The sequence below is a fragment of the Homarus americanus genome, unplaced genomic scaffold, assembly GCF_018991925.1.
Source record: "Homarus americanus isolate GMGI-L3 unplaced genomic scaffold, GMGI_Hamer_2.0 scaffold11022, whole genome shotgun sequence".
NCBI classification, from domain to species: domain Eukaryota; kingdom Metazoa; phylum Arthropoda; class Malacostraca; order Decapoda; family Nephropidae; genus Homarus; species Homarus americanus.
Window position 1 is genome coordinate 14,827,993 of NW_024737068.1, and position 20,960 is coordinate 14,848,952.

Sequence of the window (20,960 nt, forward strand, 5' to 3'; positions counted from 1 at the left end):
GCGCATTTCTCGTTTTACGCGGACCTCCACGGGTTCAATTGACAGCGTAAATGCAGACTATACTGCATATGGTGGTACATTACAGTATAGTCAATGCTTTACTTTTATCCTCTTCGCCACTGATCGGCTCATTAGCCGCTTGGGCGATCGGTCACGTCTCTGATTACTTTTCCTTTTCTTTTATCCTCTTCGCCAAAAGATCGGCTCGTTAGCCGCTTGGGCGATCGGTCACGTCTCTGTTACGCACTGTTGGCAAGTACTGGGTATGCACCGGCTCCTGAATGTACCTGAACCCGCTCCAGTGTTGGTCAAGTCTTGTCTGGAAAGAGCTCACACTCGGTGCCGTCACAACACTTTCTGGTAGATTGTTCCAAGAGTTCACAACTCTCAATCCGAAAAAGTTTGCCCTCACAGTTTTCTGGACTTGCGGCTTCTTCAATCTTGAGCTGTGACCCCTTGTGGGGCGAGCGTCCGCCAGCTCCAAGTGAGGACACTTGACTGAGTAGTGCCCCCTGAGATGCTTTTACACCTCAATTATGTCACCCCTTGCCCGTCTGTTGTATAAGCTAGGCAAGCTCAGGCGCTCCAATCTCTCACAGTAGCTGAGGTGCCGAAGGGCAGGCACCAGTCTGGTGGCCCTCCTTTGAACATTTTCAACCAACTGACAGTCCCTAGCATATCTCGGGGACCAGACAGGGTGACAATAATCCAGATGTGGAAGCACTTCACTCTTGAAGATCGTTACGAGGGACGGACCGTCTAGATATCTGAACGACCTTCTTATAAGACCCAATAATTTATTTGCCTGATTTACCTTCTTCTCGCAATGGCCCGAGAACTTCAGCTTATTGTCAACATACACACCAAGGTCCTTCTCACAAACAAGCTGGTAACCGCAAACGCGGCCCCGCCAAGTTCAAGATAGGTAACAACACTATTGACTATGTTTCTTCTTTTAAATATATTGGTGTTTCTGTCCCTTGTACCCTACCTGCCATACAACAGCTAACCCGCCAATGTACTGACAGACTGAGACCTCTTAGAAGTGTAGCGGGGTACAGCCCGCACTATGGTGCTAATATTAGAATTGTTAAAACAATGTACCTAGGCTATATAAGATCTCTGATAGATTACCACGCACCAGCCCTGGTCATTCGTGATGGGAAAGGCGTTGACAAGCTCGAGAAAATGCAAAATAAAGCCCTCAGAATTATCCTAGGATGTCCCATGAGCACTAAAGTACTTAATATGAGGAAAGAACTAGGTATACCCAGTGTTAAAGATAGAATAATTGAAGTCAACCTCATGATAGCCCTGAGGCTTCTGCATGGTGATCCTGATAACATTGTTTCCTTAAAATTGCTAGAATGTATGAACCATGGGACTACTGAGTCTAAATGGATCCAAACTACAGCTACACATATGAAGATGTTTGGACTAGACCACCTGTACAAAGTTGAGACACAACAGCGCTTCCTGCCACCCTGGCGGACAGTTCCCTTCGATATCACAATACCGACGTATCCGCCTAAAAAATTAATTATACAAAGCATTTATCTCCAACACACTGCCAAATTGAGAGCTCTTGAACACATACACACTCTACAGACTGATGATAATATCACACAGACCATCTACACTGATGGATCTCTTAACACCGCCAGTTGGAGGGCTGGAAGTGCTATTGTTGTGACTCAACCTGACGGTAATATAATTGAGAAAGGAGTTAGAATTAACAACTGGGCATCCACTCTACAAACTGAATTAGTTGCCATACTCACAGCTATAAAATTCATTGAAACCACTGTTACTGACAGTCTCATCATCACTGACTCTCTATCCTCACTACTTGCCCTTGGTACCCTCGACTCAGGTTGTCACGCTCTTGTCTCTGAAGCCAGAGACAAATATGCGTGCCTTGTTGACCGGGGTGTCAGGGTCAAACTGTTGTGGATCCCCTCTCACATAGGCCTCATAAAACATGAAAGAGTTGATGCCCTCGCCAAACTCGCATCTAACAAAGACACTGTTGAATACAATTTGGGTCTGTCAAAAAGAACCCTTAAAACTGTAATTAGGAAAGAACTTATTGATGAGTTTGACGCAAGTAGACAAATGCAAACAGGCATTAGTCGATCCATAGGTTACCATGATGAGATGTATCAAGTGAAACATGTATATGGAGCAAGTAACAAGATCACTAGATTACAAGATGTTGTAACCTCTAGATTAAGGTTAGGATATAAGTACCTTTGGCAGTATGTTCCTCAAGCAGATGTAAACAAAACTAAATGTAAAGTGTGTGGCCAGACATATGGCCACACACTTGAACACTACGTCCTCGACTGTGTGAAGATAGAACCTTTTAGGGATAGGTCCAAGCACACTGTGTGTGAAATGGCACAACACTTCATCTCTAATGGCAAGATAGCCGACATATTAAGATTGTATCCACTTTTTTGCACTTAGTAACTAGTATATCAATTCTCATGTACAGAACCAAATACGCAATGTGCTTGAATACCTCTCACGTAAATGTGAATAAGTGAGGCCAGACATACTGCCTCACATGCCTGTACTCGCGCATTTGTGAATAAGTTACCCTTTATGTATAGAACTAAACAAATAATGTAAATGAAATACTGTGTAACATTCAGTGCCATAATATCCTGACAACGGGGGTTAATTATTATGACCCTTTGTAAACCCTACTCTGTAATTCTTTTGTGCTACCGCTCACAGGATGAGTGTGGGGTGCACAATAAAGTAGCCGCTGTAAGCGGCAAAATAAAAAATCAATCACATTCAGCCTCAAATACAGGTAGTGCAGTTTCTTCATCCTGTTGGGACATATGATACGCCTCCTTACTGTTGGTATGCCCCAGGTGCATCCTCTTACACTTCGTGACATTGAATCTCAGCAGCCATTTCTTCGACCATTCTTGGAGCCCACAGAGGTCCTTCTGCAGCTCTTCACAGTCCGCTTGGTTCTTGATTTCCCGAAATAAATTGGCATCATCGGCAAACATTTGTATGGAGGAGTGTACAACATCAGGCATGTCATTTATGAAACAAACAAACAGCAGCGGGCCCAATACACTGCCCTGTGGTACCCCGCTTGTGACAGGTACGGATAATGATTTCGTGCCATTAATCACCACACACTGCTTGCGGTCATATAGAAAGTGTTCTATCCACGCTAGGACATTTCCCCGAATTCCGTACCCTTTCAGTTTGATTTTCAGCCTTTCGTGGGGTACACTGTCGAAAGCCTTGGCAAAATCTAGGTAAATATTGTCGCTATTACCACCCCATTCCAAAATATGGGTCAAAATATCCAATACCTTGAGCAATTGTGTTAAGCAGGAACGCCCCGGCATAAAACCGTGTTGGCAATCCTTTACAAGGTTGTTTCGTAGTAGATGTTCCATCGCGGCATCTCTGATAATACTCTCAAGTACTTTACATATTATGCTGGTCAGGCTCACTGGTCTATAGTTGTTCGTGGAGTGACGATCGCCCTGTATGTACTGTAACATCTCTAATGACCCATGAACGAATGACTCTCACTGAACCAAGATGCTTGCTCTTAACGATACCTGTAGTAATTCTATAGGGACAAGAAATTCAGTAATAAGGAATGTAATATAATCCATATATGTTTTACTTAGCATATTTCAAAATTCATTCATTGGGCAGGATAATAGCAGCCTCATGCTTTCATACACAATTAAAGATATTATTGTCTAGATGGTACAGCACAGTATTTACACAAAATATTAACTGAACTTACCAGTTTGATGAGACATTCAATAAATAATTTACTTGTCTTATAAGGTAAATCCTGAAACAAATAATATTTCTCCTCATAACTAAAAGCTGTTTCTCCTGAAAGTAATACAGTCAGTCCTTGACTTACGACGGGGTTAGGGACTGATGACCAGATCGTAAGTCGAAAATGCGAAAATAATACCTAGAAAATCTAATATGGGTGTCTCTTTTTCTTCTCAGCACCATGAGAACTCTCAATTTTACGCGTGTCAGCCATTTTAAAGGGAATTACAAAAAAAAATTTTGTCAGTACACAGCGCGATCACTAACGTCGGGACTTGAAAATACTTCATTTGAAAAATATTTTATACGACTGCGGCGGTCGTATGTCCTGGTGGTCGTAAGTCGAGGAGTACCTGCTACTGTACTTTCTGTCATTAGGAACACCATCACTTTTTAAATACTGTACTGTAACTCATATGTACTACAGCACATAAAACTATACTGTACGTATATGGGAAACATACCTATAAATAAGGACAAAATAATATTTATGTTCATTTGCAAGGAATGAAGAGGATAATAACTAAGTTTGAGAAGTAATACCTGTTGTGTCTTGATGGTCAAGGACATTCTGCAGAAGCTTGAATGAACGAGACTGGACTGGAGCCCCACCCATGTCTACCCCACTAGTGGCTTGGTCAGCTGTCACCATGCCATCACCATTCTGTTGTGGCCGGTATGGCTGTGAGCTGTAAAATATTAATACTGTTAATATGAATACAGTACTGCAGTATAGATATTTTATTAAATTATGGAGAAACCTTCATAAAGAGGAACAAGTAGGCTACTGTACCATTATTTCAAGATGAGGAATTTTAGCTATCTTGAATAGGGATTATATTCTAGATTTTACAATACAGTACAGTATAAGAAAACATATAATAGTTTGCTCTTAATTTTTTCTAATGTTTGATACTCTGGGCACCTTTCAGAAATTACTTTTTAAGGAAATTTAATTGCTGGAGAAAAAAAATACAGGTACTGTACCTGTAATGGTAACACATTACGTAATGCATTACTGAACTGTTTATTATTCCCTATTTACTTCTTAATGACAAATAATACATATACAAATAAACAATAAACGATGCAACATTTATATGGAAGTTCAAAATAAGTACAGGTAGAGCAATAAAAAAAATAAAATCATCAGTAGCAGAAAAGAAATCAATTATGGTTAACAAAACTATAATACAAAAACAAAAGTACACACATAATTAAGTGGTATAAAACACAAAAGGTACAAATGGCTTCTGGAAGTATGTAAGTAAAGTACAGAGAAACACACCTTACATGTTAGTAACTTCAGAGGGACATATTACAAAAGTTTACAAGTTAAACCAGTGGTTTCAAATACACTAACTTAGGACTTCCAATTACAGAACAGAAAATAAGTTTCCTTACAAAGTACAGTACAGTATATGGTTCTGTAGAAACTAAATAATTTATTTCCACTCTTGAGTGGTATGTGTTAATACTATTGCCTTACCAGCACAGGATAACCATAGGATTCAGTGCTGGTGTATAGATTTGCTTGCCTTAAGGCTGTGACGTCATTGCATGAACCTAAATTCACTTTGTATTTGTATGTGTGAAGTCATTCACTGAGCAACATAAAAGTATATATGACATCACATCTTTGAGGCTACACCAGTGAATGAACACACAGAGGAATAGTCTAGGTGGCATACTAAGACAACAAGACAACCACCATTTTGCTCTCACAGACCCCTTTTTTTTACTATACCTAGGGGTTGTCCGAGGCGTTATTGAGTCCGACATTTTTTTCTGAATGAATCTTGGAAACGCACTGCAAAGGTACAGAAGACAATGTTAAGCTCTAAGAGTATTAAACATATAAAAAGGGTATATTAATACCAAGTTAGTGTGGACCATTATGTGAAAAGAATGGATACTGCTGAAAAACTGGTTTAAGAGCATTAACAATAATTAGTCATAGTTAAAGGGAGCTAAGCACTATTCAGCAAGTCCTATGGTGAATATTCTTCCACAAAATTATACACATTTATGGTATTGTATTTGATTGTCATGACATCAAACATGAAAACAGAGCAAGTCAGTGTACATGAAATGTTCTAGTTATTGATAAGACGTCATATTAAACATTACAAAATCATAGCTAGCTATTAAAAAAGGATCATTGCTAAAAAAAACAATATGGGGATTACAGGCCAGAGAAGATAAGTAGGGGTATGAGGGGTGACTACATGAAGGTGTCCAGGTCGCACTATGGGGTGGACTGAGTGCCATAGATACGACTTACTTCTGTAGGCCTGAGTTGAGCTGAGCAAGGCTCTGTTGCATCTGATGGAGAGCATCAAGGGCATTATTGTTTGGATACACCCCTGCTGGGGAGCTGTAGGGGTGGAATGCACCACTCTGACCCCCACTCAAGGGAGTTGAAGGAAACTGTGGTGGAGAGAATGTTGTACCAGGAGAATTCATCCATGTTTCCTGTTGATGCTGCTGTGGCTGTTGCTTTTGTGCTTGTTGCTGTGATTGTGACTGTTGCCATTGTTGTGGTTGTTGAAAGTTGGACTGTGGTTGCTGGAAGCTAGGCTGTGGTTGCTGGAAGTTGGATTGTACTTGCTGGAAGCTAGGTTGTGCTTTCTGGAAGCTAGGTTGTGCTTGTTGAAGGCTGGGTTGTGGCTGATGGAAGCTGGGTCTTGCATTAGTGTTGCCAGCGATGTCTGTGCTGATGGGAATGAAAGAATCAGCTGCTGCTGTTACTGGTGAGGAGGTGAAGGGGGTCGAAGGTTGAGCTGTGTTCTTTGGAGGGGAATCCCGTTCAATCATTATGGGAATGATGCGCTCCCTGGGGCGCTGCTTCTGTTGTTGTGTTTGCTGTACATGGATGGGAATTGTGCGAGTTTGTTGTGCTTGCTGTACTTGAATAGGAATTACACGAGACTGTTGTGGTTGCTGATACTGAGGTCGAAGCTGTTGTATTCTTATAGGTTGTGGCTGCGGCTGTGGGTTTGGTCGCTGAGGAGGAGGTAAAGATTTCTGTCTTTGGAAGCCTGGGTGGTGATAAACCTCTGGCTGGGGCAGAACGGTAGCCTCAGCAAGGGGCTGTGTAGGAGGGGATTCAGGTCCTAATGACCTTTGTCTCAAGAGACGATTTTGCTGATTCTGTTGAAGCCTTTGTTGTGTCTGTTGAGCATGTGTGACAAATGATGGAGGTGGTGAGGCATTCTGCCTCTGAGCACACATCCAAGGCAAAGGACATTTGAGGAGGCCTGTGGTTGGGCTCAACCTTGGACTCCTGTCACTTGAGGGTGACATTGGTGAAGTAGTGCTCTCTGTGTCACTACTGATGGGAGGGACATAAATAGATCCCAGTTGAGCATTAGGTGGGGACACTTGGGGTGAGGAGGGTTTATTAGGCAATGATGCCTGACGTACTATCCGGGCGCCTCCTCTAGCATTAGCTGGTGCTGCATTAGCTGCGATGCTCGGCGGGGATGATGGCATACATACTGGTATATTGTGTATCTTAGGCTGATTATTCATTTTCACAGGTTCTGGCTTTGGTTGCACTGTCTCTTGTAAAGAAGTCTGCCTTACAGGAGTGGATTGTTGTTTGGGTGCTTGATTAGCAGAAGTGGACTTTTGTATGGGTATTTCTGTAACCCGTGCAGGTTCTGGCAAAGAAGTCTGTCTCATGGGGATGGACTGATGCACAGGGACTTGTCTTACAGAAGGCCCTGGTACTCTGGACACATTTACTGGAGTAGAATATTGAGCAGAAGTTTGTATCACAGGAGAAGTTATTTGATCTGGAGTCTGACACACAGAATTTGGTCCAAGAGTGGGTTGTATCACAGGCTGAGGTTGTTGTCTCCCTTGATAAGTAGGCTGTGTAAGAGGTTGAGGCTGCTGTACAAAGTTTTGTCTAACTGGAGTCGTTTCCGTCACTGATGTCTGTCTCGCTGGAGCAGGTTCTTTAACTGGCATAACATGAACAGATGGTGGTGAACATATTATGGAAAGTTCACTGGGGGGGGTCTGCTTGGTTGATGTTACCTCAGGCCTGGAGATCTGTCTCGATGGGGAAGCCTGTTTAACAGGTACATATCTCACCAGGGGAGGTTCCGTAACTAGTCCTTGTTGAGTTGATGAAGGTTCCTTGATAGAAGTCTGTCGAACTGGGGTGAAGTTTGTGCTGGGGACCTGTTTACGAGGTGAAGGTTCCTCTATTGGGATAGACTTAATATGAGAAGGTTCTTTGATGGGTATAGGTTTAACAGTCGAAGGGTCCTTGATGGGCACTTGTTTTATAGGTGAAGGTTCCTTAATAGGTGAAGGCTCCTTGATGGGCACCTCTTTAATGGGTGAAGGTTCCTTGATGGGCGCCTGTTTAATAGGTGAGGGTTCCTTGATGGGTACCTGTTTAATAGGTGAGGGTTCCTTGGTGGGTACCTGTTTAATAGGTGAAGATTCCTTGATGGGCACCTGTTTAATAGGTGAAGATTCCTTTATTGGTATTTGTCTAGCAGGTGCAGGTTCTTGGGGAGGCTGCCGCACTGGTGATGGCTCTTGGGGAAGCTGCCGCACTGGTGATGGCTCTTGGGGAGGCTGCCGCACTGGTGATGGCTCTTGGGGAGGCTGCCACACTGGTGAAGGCTCTTGGGGAGGCTGCCACACTGGTGAAGGCTCTTGGGGAGGCTGCCGCACTGGTGAAGGCTCTTGGGGAGGCTGCCGCACTGGTGATGGCTCTTGGGGAGGCTGCCGCACTGGTGAAGGCTCTTGGGGAGGCTGCCGCACTGGTGAAGGCTCTTGGGGAGGCTGCCGCACTGGTGATGGCTCTTGGGGAAGCTGCCGCACTGGCTGCTGAGCTGGTGATGGTTCTTCAATAATTTGCTGACTGGGTATAAATTCCTTGACAGGAACTTGTTGTGTAGGTTGATTGCTCTTAGTAGACTGTTTACTGGGTGATGAGTCCCTGAGAGCAGGTTGTTTGGCAGGCTCTTGCTCTGGAACGCTTGAATTTGTCTGTAATGGTGTTCCAATATCTTCTTTGTGTTTACTATCATATTCTGACATTTGTGGTGACTCGGATGCTTCAAGCGAGGCAAATGCTTCTTCATCAGAAACAGGGAGTTCATTTGTTACTGAAGATGAGAATTCTTCCATTGATGGCTGTGGGGAGATGATTAGCCCTGGTGAAGGTTCCTCTTCTCGTGGCGAGGGTGTGGGTGTGTGCAGAGGTGGTATTACTTGTTCCATTGCTGGGACTGAAGAGGGCGAGACTTTCTCCTGTACATTAGATGATGTAACAGATACTATGGGCTGCATAACGGGTAAAGTTGGTGGTGTGACAGGCGCAGTGGTTGGTGTGACAGGCGCAATGGGTGGCGTAACAGGCACTCGAACAGCTTGGGGTGGTGGGAGAGGCGGAGGGGAAGGATCATATGGCACTGTATTTACTTGAGGAGAAGAGGGCAGTGTGGCTGAGATGAGAGAATGTCTCTTAGCTGCAAGACACTGAGGTGGCAGTGGCGGGGCCACAGGTATAGAGGGGCCAGGTTCCCGGGCCAGTTGTGGTTCTGGTGCCGGGGAAGATGTTGGCGGGGAGCTGATGATGAGTGGCGATGTGACTGGAGACGACGGATTGAAAGCATTCTCTGGTGTTAGAACAAAGGGTGGAGGTGGAGGTGGAGGTCCACAGGCAGTTCTCTTGGGTTTAGGTGGTTCCTTCGGTTGTGGTTGTGGTTGTGGCTGAGGTCCCATGGCCATGCCTGGCATGGGTAGTACCTGGACGGCCCGTCCTTGAGGAGTAGACTGTGCTGCCACCGTTGGGTTCACTGGGCCTTGTGAAGGCTGCTGGGCTAGAGGAGATGGCCGCACCCCTTCTGAACAAGCATTCCTGTAGAGGCGCCTCTGCATCCTTGGCGACCTGTGGGCGGGGGTGCCAACACTTGTGCCAGAGTCGAGGAGAGGGAAGGATGCAGGGGGCAGCAGACGGCACGGCCAGTCCATGTCAATTCTTGGCGGACGTGCCTACTTTTTACTACACATATCTCTCTCTCACACACACACACACATAACACACAGCCAAGCTCCAGTCTGAACATTCTACACTCATATACAGTATTACTGTCAGCACATTACATACTAGTAAAAAGTTACGCTAATGACACCAGACTTGCCAAGTGGTCAATCAAGCCAACCAAGAGGTTAAGCAACAACATTCATACGACCAAATATTTTTCAAAGCATTGTTTTACTATATAGTTTGAATTCTAATAGGGTATACACTTGTTAAAACAGGTACAGGTATGCAGTCACATAAGACATGAAATCATTTTCTTTTTTACTAATAATATATATAGTATAGGAAATATTATCATGTATATATATATATAAACATATTGTAACAGAACAAAGACTTTAATTGAACATTTATATGATTTACAAAAAAGCACAAAGACCTGACAGGTGAAACAAGGTAAGGAAGTAATACTTGGGTCCTGCTGAGAGTCACAAGTAAAGGACCTGAGGGAGGGAGGCAAGACGTCCTCAAACTCATGTCTGATCCATTATGTGAGTTACATAAACTGGCCCCTCTGGCATGTCCAACTGTCAGGACTCGGCTATCATGTCCCTGTTATATCATTACATTGCAGCCCTTCACTGAGAGAAGACAAACCTGACTTGAGACACAATTACAGTGGGAAGACTCACTTGATCTCTGAGAGGTCGAGGCCTCCTGGGGTGTAGGTGAAGGGTTTCTTGTCCTTCATCATGGCGCCAGCCAGAGCTGATGGGGGATTCATGACTGGAAGTCGGGCAGGGATCTGTTGAAGGGAAGACACATTGGTCAGACCACAATCAAAATTATTTGTGAAACCTTTAACAAGTATATGATGGCTGTGAGCTAAGAGTAGAGGCGATGCTATTTGGCGAAGTCTTGAGGGAGATCGTCTCAACCAAAAAAAAAAAAATGTTCCTTCTGATTAAGGAAAGTTTCTCTATCATTAATTATCTGACTTATAACACCAAGATACAGTACGGTTGAAATGTCATACTCATTAATAAAAGCACAGTAATAGAAAATATAAAGTTTTCCTTCTTTGTCAAATACTGTATATTAACACCACCAAGGGGGCAATTTTAGCTTTAAAGTCTGGAATAAAACTCGGGTGTTGGGAGTTGTTAATATAAAGACAAGACGAGACTAAGGGACTGGTTGTGACATTCCTCTGCTCATTTCCAACAACAAGTGTTCACATACAAGAAAGTAACTACCCCATGAAGCGCATCCATTATTACTCTTATACAAAATAATTCATGAGAATGGCAGTGTTAACAGCATATTATGAAACAACGAAAATAGGATCAGATTGATACTTACCTCCGAAGGAAGTCTAGATGATGGTATGATGCCAGGAATTGGTGGTGGCGGTGGTGGTGGCGGAGGTCCTCCTGGGGAAAAAAGTAATAAACTTTTATATATTTGCATGAATAACATGTTGTTGTCAATGTGTGATTCATACAAATACAAGATAACTTTTAACGAAGGAGCTCAAACATTTTAGGTGTGTTATCAAGAAGAGTGTTACTGGCTCAAAGGGTTACGGCTTCGTCTGTATTCTACCCGCCACATTGTCAGGACACACATTCGAGCTACAGTATTAATCCAGTGGTTCACTTGGCACACGCTGCAGTATGTGTGTATGTGTTACTTGCTGAGGAGGAGGGGCTAATTCTTCCTGCAACTCCTAACAGCCTGGCACTGGGACTCCTCTATCACCCTCTGCTTATAGCTGCCTGGTAGTTAGATATGAACATTCCCTGCTTATTACTACTGCCAAGAGTAGCTGTTGAGTACACACTGCGGGGATCCTGATATCCTCTACCCGGGTGAACGTGGGGGATTATCAGTCTTAACGAGCTGGAAAAAACACTTCAGCCTTTCTTATGTTATATAAGATTTACTGAATATTCAGTAGGTTATAATAGGTACTAATGAAAATTGCGTTCTTCCGTGCTAGTACCATGTCATGTAACGCAGTTTTGAAAGCGCTGATATATTTGTACGAAGGTTTGCATGAAGACACAAAAAAATAAAAAAATAAATAAACTGACGATGATCATCACCCAACAGGAATGAAGTTGTGTGCTGTACTTGGTTGTGTAGTGTTTATACAAGCGCTCCCTGACTTCCGCCTGTGGCGGGTTGCTCTTCAAGAGTCAGTACTTAGGTTTGCTTATTTTTAATGCAATAATTCTTCCTTGCCCTTTGTGCATTGAGATTAAATCATGATGTATTTCTCTGCCTAATTTGAGTTCAAATTGACCTACCAACAGGTCTTCACTTCAGGAAAATGCAATAATAGTTTGACTCACCCCTCAAAACACACACAACGCAGGCACAAATCTGTGCATGAACACAAATACACATGGAACCACTTAAAAAAAAAGGCCTGTCAAAACATTCAAGCACTTCCCATTTACAACTGGACGTCCTCAGAACATCTGCTTATACAGTTAACAATGTCAATTCGCAGCGCCTGTCCCAGAAAACAATAAAACTTAGAGATCGCTCATTAGATCATTTCCCCGTCTCTTCGTGTTTATCTAAGTTATCTTCTTCGTCACTTGTCGGTTCGTTATCGTTAGCCGCTTTGCGGTCGGCCACGTCTCTGTTACGCACTGTTGACAAGTATTGGGCATGTACTGGTTCCAGAATCCATCTGCCTGCACCAGTGTTGGTTAAGTCTGGTCTTTAATACGTTCAATCCCGGTGCCGTTACAACACTGGCAGATTGTTCCAAGAGTTCACAACTCTCTTTCCCAAAAAAGTTTGCCGTGATAACTTTCTGAACTTGTGACTTCTTCAGTCTTAAGCTGTGACCCCGAGTGCGGTGGGCATCCGCCAGTTCCAGGTATAGACTCTAGACTATGTAATGTCCTCGAAGGTGTTTATTATACCTGTAGACTTATATTAAGTCACCCCTTGCCCGCCTAAAGTATAATCTATAGGTAATTGCAGGTATTCTACTCTCTCCGAGTAACTCAGGTGCCATAGTGCAGACATCAATCTGGTGGGCCCTCCTCTGGACAATTTCAATCGGCGAATATTCTCTATCATATCTTGGGGACCAGACGGGGAAGCACTTCGTTGAGGAGCGTTATGAGGGTCCAGGTGTGTGAAAGCCCACCTTGTAAGACCTAGTACTAGCTTAATTGCTCAATTCACCTTTTTCTCACAATGGTCCCAGAACTTCAGTTCCTTGTCGACATACACGCCCAGGTCCTTTTCACATTTGGTCTCAGTCAATGATGCTTCTTCGTCACGTTGGGACATGTATTACATTTCCTTGCCGGTGGTCCGACCTCGGTGTATCCTTTTGCATTTCGTGACATTTAATCTGAACAGTCATTCCTTTGACAACTCCTGGAGCTGGTGCCACAGCAAAATTTATTCTACTTTACTGATATTCTTCACCACTTGTCGGCCGGTTTTCTGCAATGTATTTTTTGCGGCAATTAGGTCTCTTGAACGTATATGAACATGTGCCAGTGTTGGCTACCTGAACACTAACCAAACTCCCTAAATATAGGTACTCAATTTTCCCCTTTTCCGTGTAAGTTAAAAGGGTAAGAGTCACAGTTTACAAATATATTTTATATTTCCTGCACCGTACACCGTCTCTGTGGCCACCAGCAATGTCCACACCGGAGCCTAAACAACTGTGCTGACAATACTGTGATGCTAATCTGTCTTTATGTTGCATTCTTAAAGTGTTTAGCACGATAGTTATGATCAAGATAGACTGTATGTTGTTTCAATGATGGTCAGGTGAACATTAGTAATATGACCAGGTAACAAATTGTACTGAAAATGTGAACAGGTGTAAATAATAACCTGGGAAGCATTTCATTTCATCAAGGTTATTTTTGAGGGCTTATTTAGCAAGTCTGCCTCAGACTGAGCAGGGCGGGGGAGGGTGTCACTTCCTTGTTTCTATAAACGATCTTAGAGTTAGGTATTTCTAGCTATAATGTATATTATGAGTCAAGAGCTCATTCATCATTGACACCATTTTACAGCTTAACCAGACACCAACAAGGCATAAATGTCCGGTACAGATCTCTCTCTCTCTCTCTCTCTCTCACACGCACACAAAGAAAAACTATTATATCGGTACCTAGTGACAGCACTAGGATCCCGCTTCCTCTATCAAGGAATAAACAATTGAAATTGAAATTATTATCCGTGGCATCTTGGTTTTGGCGAAAAATTCCATAAACGGCTGCAGAACTCGATCGTCCGCGTCCCATCGGGTCGGGTTGGGTCGGGTCGGGTCAGTTGAGGGAATAAAAAGATCGTGGTGTCAAATCGAGTTGCAATTGACTTTGACAGCCTGATGGTACCGCCTCCATCACCGTCTACCACACAAACAGGAGCTGATATAAGACCTTTTGAGGAGACAATCAATACGGCTTTAAACTCCTGCAGCAAAACGGGTTCGTATCATAATAAACAGCGTCAGTACGAGCAAACAAAATCGACTGGCGCCTCCTGCCACTGCCATGTAACGCTTATGGAAGTTACACCAGTTAAACGTTCGACCACTTTCTACCTGCAGTGGTTGGCGTCTTGTTTTATGCCAGGAGCCACAGTTGTGACAGCCATAAACGACCTATCATGGAGCAGCAACGCGACAAGTTAGGACACACGCAGCCAAGACCACCTCTGTATGCTAACTGGGCGAGTTTAAATGGTGGATGGCGAGCTGCGGTAATGTGGTAAATGAGGTGAGTGTTGTCCTGAGGCTGGTGGCGTAACAACACCTACTACTGTTATCCTCCGTGCTGCTTCACTCAGGCTGGTGTCTCCCCACACAGGCTGGTCTGTGTATAGCTTATGTTTCTGTGTCAACTGGTTCTAGTTCGTTGGCTTTTGCCAGTACGACGCCTCTCTTGTCTCCACCCACTTTGGGTCATATTCCCTATAATTTTAATGGAGATCGAGCTCAGATAATAACATTATAGAATGACAATGATAATGATAATTCTGCATTTCAGTTTACATTTTTTTCCAGCAATCTTACCTAAGTCTTTGTACTGTATTACGATGCCTCAATAATTTTCGTATCTTTCTCTCTTTTCGCCAGATTCCCTTCCTTTCATCTTTTTTCCAACAACAAATAGAATTGAGATGTGTGTGTTATGAGATCAAAGACCATAATGTATTACGTATCGATAAAAAATAGTACATCTACAAGAACGTCAGTCTTTAGTCTCAAGTACATTTGTTGTATGATTCTGGATGGCTTAGTTTAGTTTTCGTATGTAAGTTTTGTCCGCCGTAAGCTTCGTGTCATACTGACAACGCATGACAAAGAAACAAAATGTTTCACTATTGAAAGTTGATTCCACAGGCCTGACTGCCTGTAATGTGGGTAAATGCACATAATTTTTTTTTCCGGTACACGAAGAGGAAGAGTGAGAAGCAATGCACTACCACCTTCGGCTTCCCCTCACAAAGTTTGGTCTCCATTCACAGCTGGGTGAACTGGGGATGCCCAGGGAGCATACTGCGAAACTCAGGAGTTAAGACTGCATAACAAATTATTGTTGTTTTAACTATTCGGGTACTTCAACAGCCAGGATCTTTAAGGACCATTCACCAAAAGGCATTTTCTACACTGAACAATACATTTTAAGATTTCAGAAGAGAGAGTTATCTCTTTCGTTTTTCTTAGCAACATCTCCTGATGGGGTACTTGTGTGAGGCTGGGTTGGTTGCCCTCACGTTGCAGGTTGGGTTGTGCGAGGCAGCCTTAAGTTTTCAGGCTCGTTACTTCCTTTCGCGCAGTTGGCTTCATTGTGGTCGTTGTGAAGCGGCTTCTTTCCCTCCACAGCGAAACATTGAAACTTTTTATCTTCTCACGTCTCTCTCATCAAGTAGGACCTGCCGCTCTTAAGTTAGTAGCAATTCTAACGCCACCTAAACAAAGTCTCAACCAATTCCATTATTTCTTATTTTCCTCTATGACAACATTGTTTTTGTCCATACACTACATGTTTCCAAGACAAGACAACAACTACTAATGTTACAAGGTAAGTATGTTAAGTTGACCACGACAAGTACCAGAGGCTGACCACACCCCGTCACAGTAACTGTTCCTCAAGGGTAACTGCTTCTGATGGCTGCCACTACACCAACAGTTTAGTTAGTGTAGATCGGATTATAGCGGGTTGATCTATTGCCGTCTGATACACTGACAGGAGACTGGCTCTTAACACTGTGATTAACTACAGACTGGGTTGCCTTGGCTGTTGGTTGGCACTCGACTTGCACCATAAGTAGTGCCCAGAACAACATCTAACCTCTGACTGGGTCCTATCGGTTAACTATATACTCCCTATAATACTGTTCATTAGTGCAGCCACAGTCCATTAATTTAAAAAACCCAAATTAAAAGTAGCAAAACATCGACACAATTTGTCGCATAAGACAAGAATAAAGAACTAAAAGCTAGTCGTCACATTTAACATCGCTGATATAACCACGAGAAACAGCACCTGGAATGTGTGTAGACTGTTGGATGTGTCCCCCTGACGACACCCTGTTATCTCACTGACTGATAACTGTGACTGTTATGTCTACGGGTGGTCCTCTGACACGGCTAAGAGACATTTGCTTGGGTGACACTGGAAGACTTGGTCAACAATACGGACACACCTCTCCTTCCTGGACCTAAGTGAAGGCTTGTGAGACTTGACGTATGGGGACCCTGAGTCGCGGGGAGTGTCGTAAGGGACACACATCTCCGACACGTCGATGTTTACAGTGAAATCCGTCGTCTACTGCCCCTACCACTACCGAGACTATCCCGTGTACTGTATTTTCACTTTTATGAGATAAGGCTAACTGGTTGCCAACAATTCATTCTGTACAAGATGGCTAAAAATATATAGGTCCGCGGATTATATTAAAGGTAAAGGCGATAAAAAATAAAATAAATATTTGTATTACTGAACGATGCGAGTAGAACTTTAAACTTAAGGGTCAGTTAAGGTGTTCAAGGGAGGCGCGATATTGTTGGAACAGTATGTGTGTTCAAGAGACGTCAATATATTTTCTGTTTCATGGAGACACTATTAACGTCTCCTGTACACACGCAGTTCCGAAACAGTTTTCTGCCACCATGAACCCCTGGAATTACGATCCCTTATTAGGTCAACTGTGAACTAACTAGGGTAGGAGGTTAGTACTCACCAGCATTCATATTCCCGCCCTTCAACTCGTTTTGTTGCCGCCTGTGAAAGAAAAAAAATGTTAATAGTCATCATCATTAAATAGAAGAATGAACTTAAAATATTACACCAAAATATTCGTAAGAAACTAGTATACACGTGTTTATAAGGCATAAGGTGGGCGGTAGGTACTGACGGGCACTATACAGAAGGAGTAGCTTGGTACACGTCAGTTCACCAACAACACTAGCTGATGTTTACAGTGTCATAACAGGTCGGCTGGAGGAGGAGGCCAGTCAGCGGTGTGTGCTGCACCACTTCCTCACACTGTCTCCATGTGCCGGATACTTGTTCCCAAGTGTATCATCAATGCATCTACCTATACGGCGCACCGTTACGTATACATGCGGCGCATTTCTGAGTCTCCAGGTAAACGGGTGAGAGGGGTATGCGGAGTGGAGCAAAAGCTATAAATACTGGCTGTATGGCTGCTCCTCGCCACCACCACTACCACCACACTCCTATTGTGTAGACGTGTCTGATGATTTATTAGTCTTGTGATACACTTCCTGTGTCTACAACGAGTCAACAGTGTCCATGAGTGTGTTGCGCGTCTTATGACGCAGTTATCTTGTGTCATGGCAACACTGTTTGTAGGTGTTTGTTACACTACACTTTTGTGGTAACCCTTCCGTCTGCAACAAGTCATGGCAGAAATGTTTATAACAATAGTCGCACAAAGCAGCAACGTTAACCTTTGATCTGTGACCTTACAAACAGCACCTGTACTGTACATGTCTCAGTGATGCTCAACCTCTCTTGCAAATCTATATATCCATTTTTTATAAGAATTGAGTCAACTTCTCTTATAACAATATTCTACTTTTAGTAACAGTGACCTTAACCCTGGACTGTGACACACACACACACACACACACACACACACACACTTCAAAATCGATCCATCAAGAACTATAAGACAAGCTCCGGATCAGACTGTAGACAGGTGTGGTAAGGTTGATGATGATAACTCGCGGATAAAAACTGGACGTGAGGTAGTAGTGTCTGTCCCAGGTCGGTTCGTCCTTATAAAGTCTCACCTGTGTGTTGTCTGACTTATAAAAATAACAGTTATTTTCGTCCTTGAAGTACGAAACAATTTAAGGAATTATATAACATAGGAAATTACTATTCGACGATGGAAAAAATACGTGAATTAAAAGCAAATTCCTTTTTATTCCACGACTTTCCAAGGTATCCATGACCCGTAAGAACTTTTAACTGTCTGTGAATAGTCAGGGAGTACTAGAGGCGTGTACAAGCGAGGAGTATCTATGGTATATTCACCACAAGTCTAGCACGATTTTGTTCCTGCAGTGAATAGTTTAAATAAGTTTAATACGTCGATAAGCGAACCATAAACAACTCTGAATACGTGACTTCACGCCCCCAACACTTGACACCGCGTAAGAAGCGTCTGAAAACAAAACAGCATCGACCACACACCACATAAATTCTCCAAGTGCTTGCGGTTTCGTCTTAAGTTACCTGATCAGTGCTTCGGACTCTATAAAAAGAATTAAGAGGCGTCTATAAATAGTGTGGTGAGTGGGGGAGGCTAAGAGCCACCAACAAAAGTGGTGATTGTTGACCTGTGGCGAGGGAGGTCCCGCGGGCCGACACCAACAATGGCCGCCACTCAACTAAGCTCACACACTAACGTCATCAACATTCTCACCGCGAAATGTAAACTGTGTTTACACTAATGAACACTGATTAACACATGTGAGATTATTCATACACGTCTCTCAAACAACTAACAGATACCTTCTCCCCAAATAAACACCGACAAGGGTGACAGAGAACTGGTCATTAGCGAGTTAAACTGCTCTTGAAAAAATAAATCAAATCGCTCACTCGGGGAAACGTAATATCAACCAGGTCAGTAAAGGCTAACACTGGCCTGACCAAACTCCCTTAAATAGATAAATATAAAATAAACACAGTTATTCCTCATGTTCAACCAATAGATACTGCCGACTGAACACAGCTTCATTGTTAACGGAGATGACTAACTACATAAACCTTATTAACGTCTACTGGCTGATGTCACTGTGACCAACAAGCTTATTTGGTGTTATCAGGGGAATATTGATGACCCACATCCACTCTAAATCACTGCACTCAACATCTACTACTAGTGTAAGACAAGCTCAAGTGGTGACTGAAGAGGTGACTCAAGTGGTGACTCAACACGTGACTCAAGTGGTGACTCAACACCTGACGCGACTCGAGACTTGATTTAAAAGGTGACTAAACGTGATATATTGTTTTTAATTAATCATAATCATGAGGGTTTATAAATTAATTGAAGGATGGTCGGTGTTGAACCTCCCATGACCGAGTGAGCATCTCCTTCAGGTCCCCGACGAACACTTGGCTCTCCGGGTATTTCTCTTCTCGTGGGGTCCAGTTAAGGAGTCTTAGGTGTGGTGCTGAACCAACCTTATACTTAATACCTCGACTACTTTATTGGCCCCAAACTTAGGGAACAACAGATTACGTCCCCCCCAAAAAATTCTTAAAAATAAGTAAAGTGGTGTTATTTTTGTGTCTGGGTAACACCAAGATCATCAATACTTGGTTCTAAGAATATATAGATAATGTTATGATAGTTACACTACGTTTACACTCATGATTCTTACAGAGGTAAACAAGTAATTAAATACAGAAATAGCGTATCTGACCCACACAACTAGTCGCTGCGTCACCGAATACAAGACGTCACAACACACCATAAAGATTAACTTTGCTAGAAATGGCGTTTTCACCTGCGGCGACACACAGGAGGCACGCACCACCCACCAGACATAGATCACACCTTGGGACCGCTTCACCCCCGCAGGAACTACGTAGCTATTAAACAATATACTCCAACATTAAAAACTAAAACACTTATTCTATGAGAGGTGAAGTGGAGGGGAGAGGAAACAGGTGTGAATGGTGCATGAAGGTAAGGAACAGGTGTGAGAGGTGAGGGATGGGGAGGAAACAGGTGTGAATGGTGCATGAAGGTCAGGAACAGGTGTGAGAGGTAAGGGATGGAGAGGAAACAGGTGTGAATGGTGCATGGAGGTGAACAGGTGGAGGTAAGGAACAGTGCAGGAACAGGTGTGAGAGGTGGGAGTGGAGAGGAAACAGGTGTGAATGGTGCATGAAGGTCAGGAACAGGTGTGAGAGGTGAGCATGAGTGGGCCTTAGTCAGGACAGTTCTTGAATGAGTAGTAAAAAGCACGACAGGAAGATGAAGGTTGACAAGGCAGGGGTCAAGGGGGGTGACAGGCAGGGGGTCAAGGGGAATGCAGGGGTCGAGGGGGTGACAGGCAGGGGTCAGGGTGACAGGAGGGGGTGATGACAGGCAGGGGTCGGGGTGAGGGGGGGTGAGGCAGGGGGTGGGGAGGTGACGAGGGGGGTTGAGGAGTGACGGGCAGGGGTCGAGGCAGGGGTGGGAGGGGGGGTGACGAGGCAGGGGTGGAGAGGAGGGGTCGAGGGGGGTGACGAGGCAGGGTCAGGGGGTGACGAGGCAGGGGTCGGGGAGTGGGAGGGAGGTTGACGGGATATTGACACATGAATGAGTAATATATCCCAGCAGTCCAGAATGAATGTGATGGATGAGGATGTGATGGATGGAGCAGTGGGTTGATGGATGGATGGATGTGGAAGAGTGGGGGGATGTGTGGTGGGTGTGGAATAGGGAGGGGGGTGAGTGTGGAAAAGGGGGGTGTGGTAGGTGGAAGGGTGGGCGGTGCTCAGAATTAGAAATGCTTTTACGACCACAACCACCTGCAGCCGATAGCATCTATACATGAACTGATGTAAGGGCTGGTGGT

At 43.7% G+C, this 20,960-nt stretch overlaps 1 protein-coding gene across 17 annotated transcripts in view; it reads right to left on the minus strand.

Moving 5' to 3' along the window:
• LOC121872991 (proline-rich protein 36-like) overlaps positions 1–20,960 on the minus strand; it is a 139,204-nt gene that overhangs the window by 22,165 nt on the left and 96,079 nt on the right. For 14 of the 17 annotated variants that reach the window (XM_042376209.1, XM_042376210.1, XM_042376208.1 and 11 more), the window contains exons 2-7: positions 17,093–17,133; positions 11,213–11,283; positions 10,543–10,655; positions 6,119–9,754; positions 5,582–5,644; positions 4,378–4,523 (exon numbers count right to left, since the gene is read on the minus strand). In XM_042376209.1, the coding sequence (XP_042232143.1) occupies positions 4,378–4,523; positions 5,582–5,644; positions 6,119–9,754; positions 10,543–10,655; positions 11,213–11,283; positions 17,093–17,133 (4,070 nt within the window). The remainder of the gene's footprint in view (positions 1–4,377; positions 4,524–5,581; positions 5,645–6,118; positions 9,755–10,542; positions 10,656–11,212; positions 11,284–17,092; positions 17,134–20,960) is intronic. The other 3 variants (XM_042376196.1, XM_042376206.1, XM_042376197.1) reach the window with 2 other exon arrangements.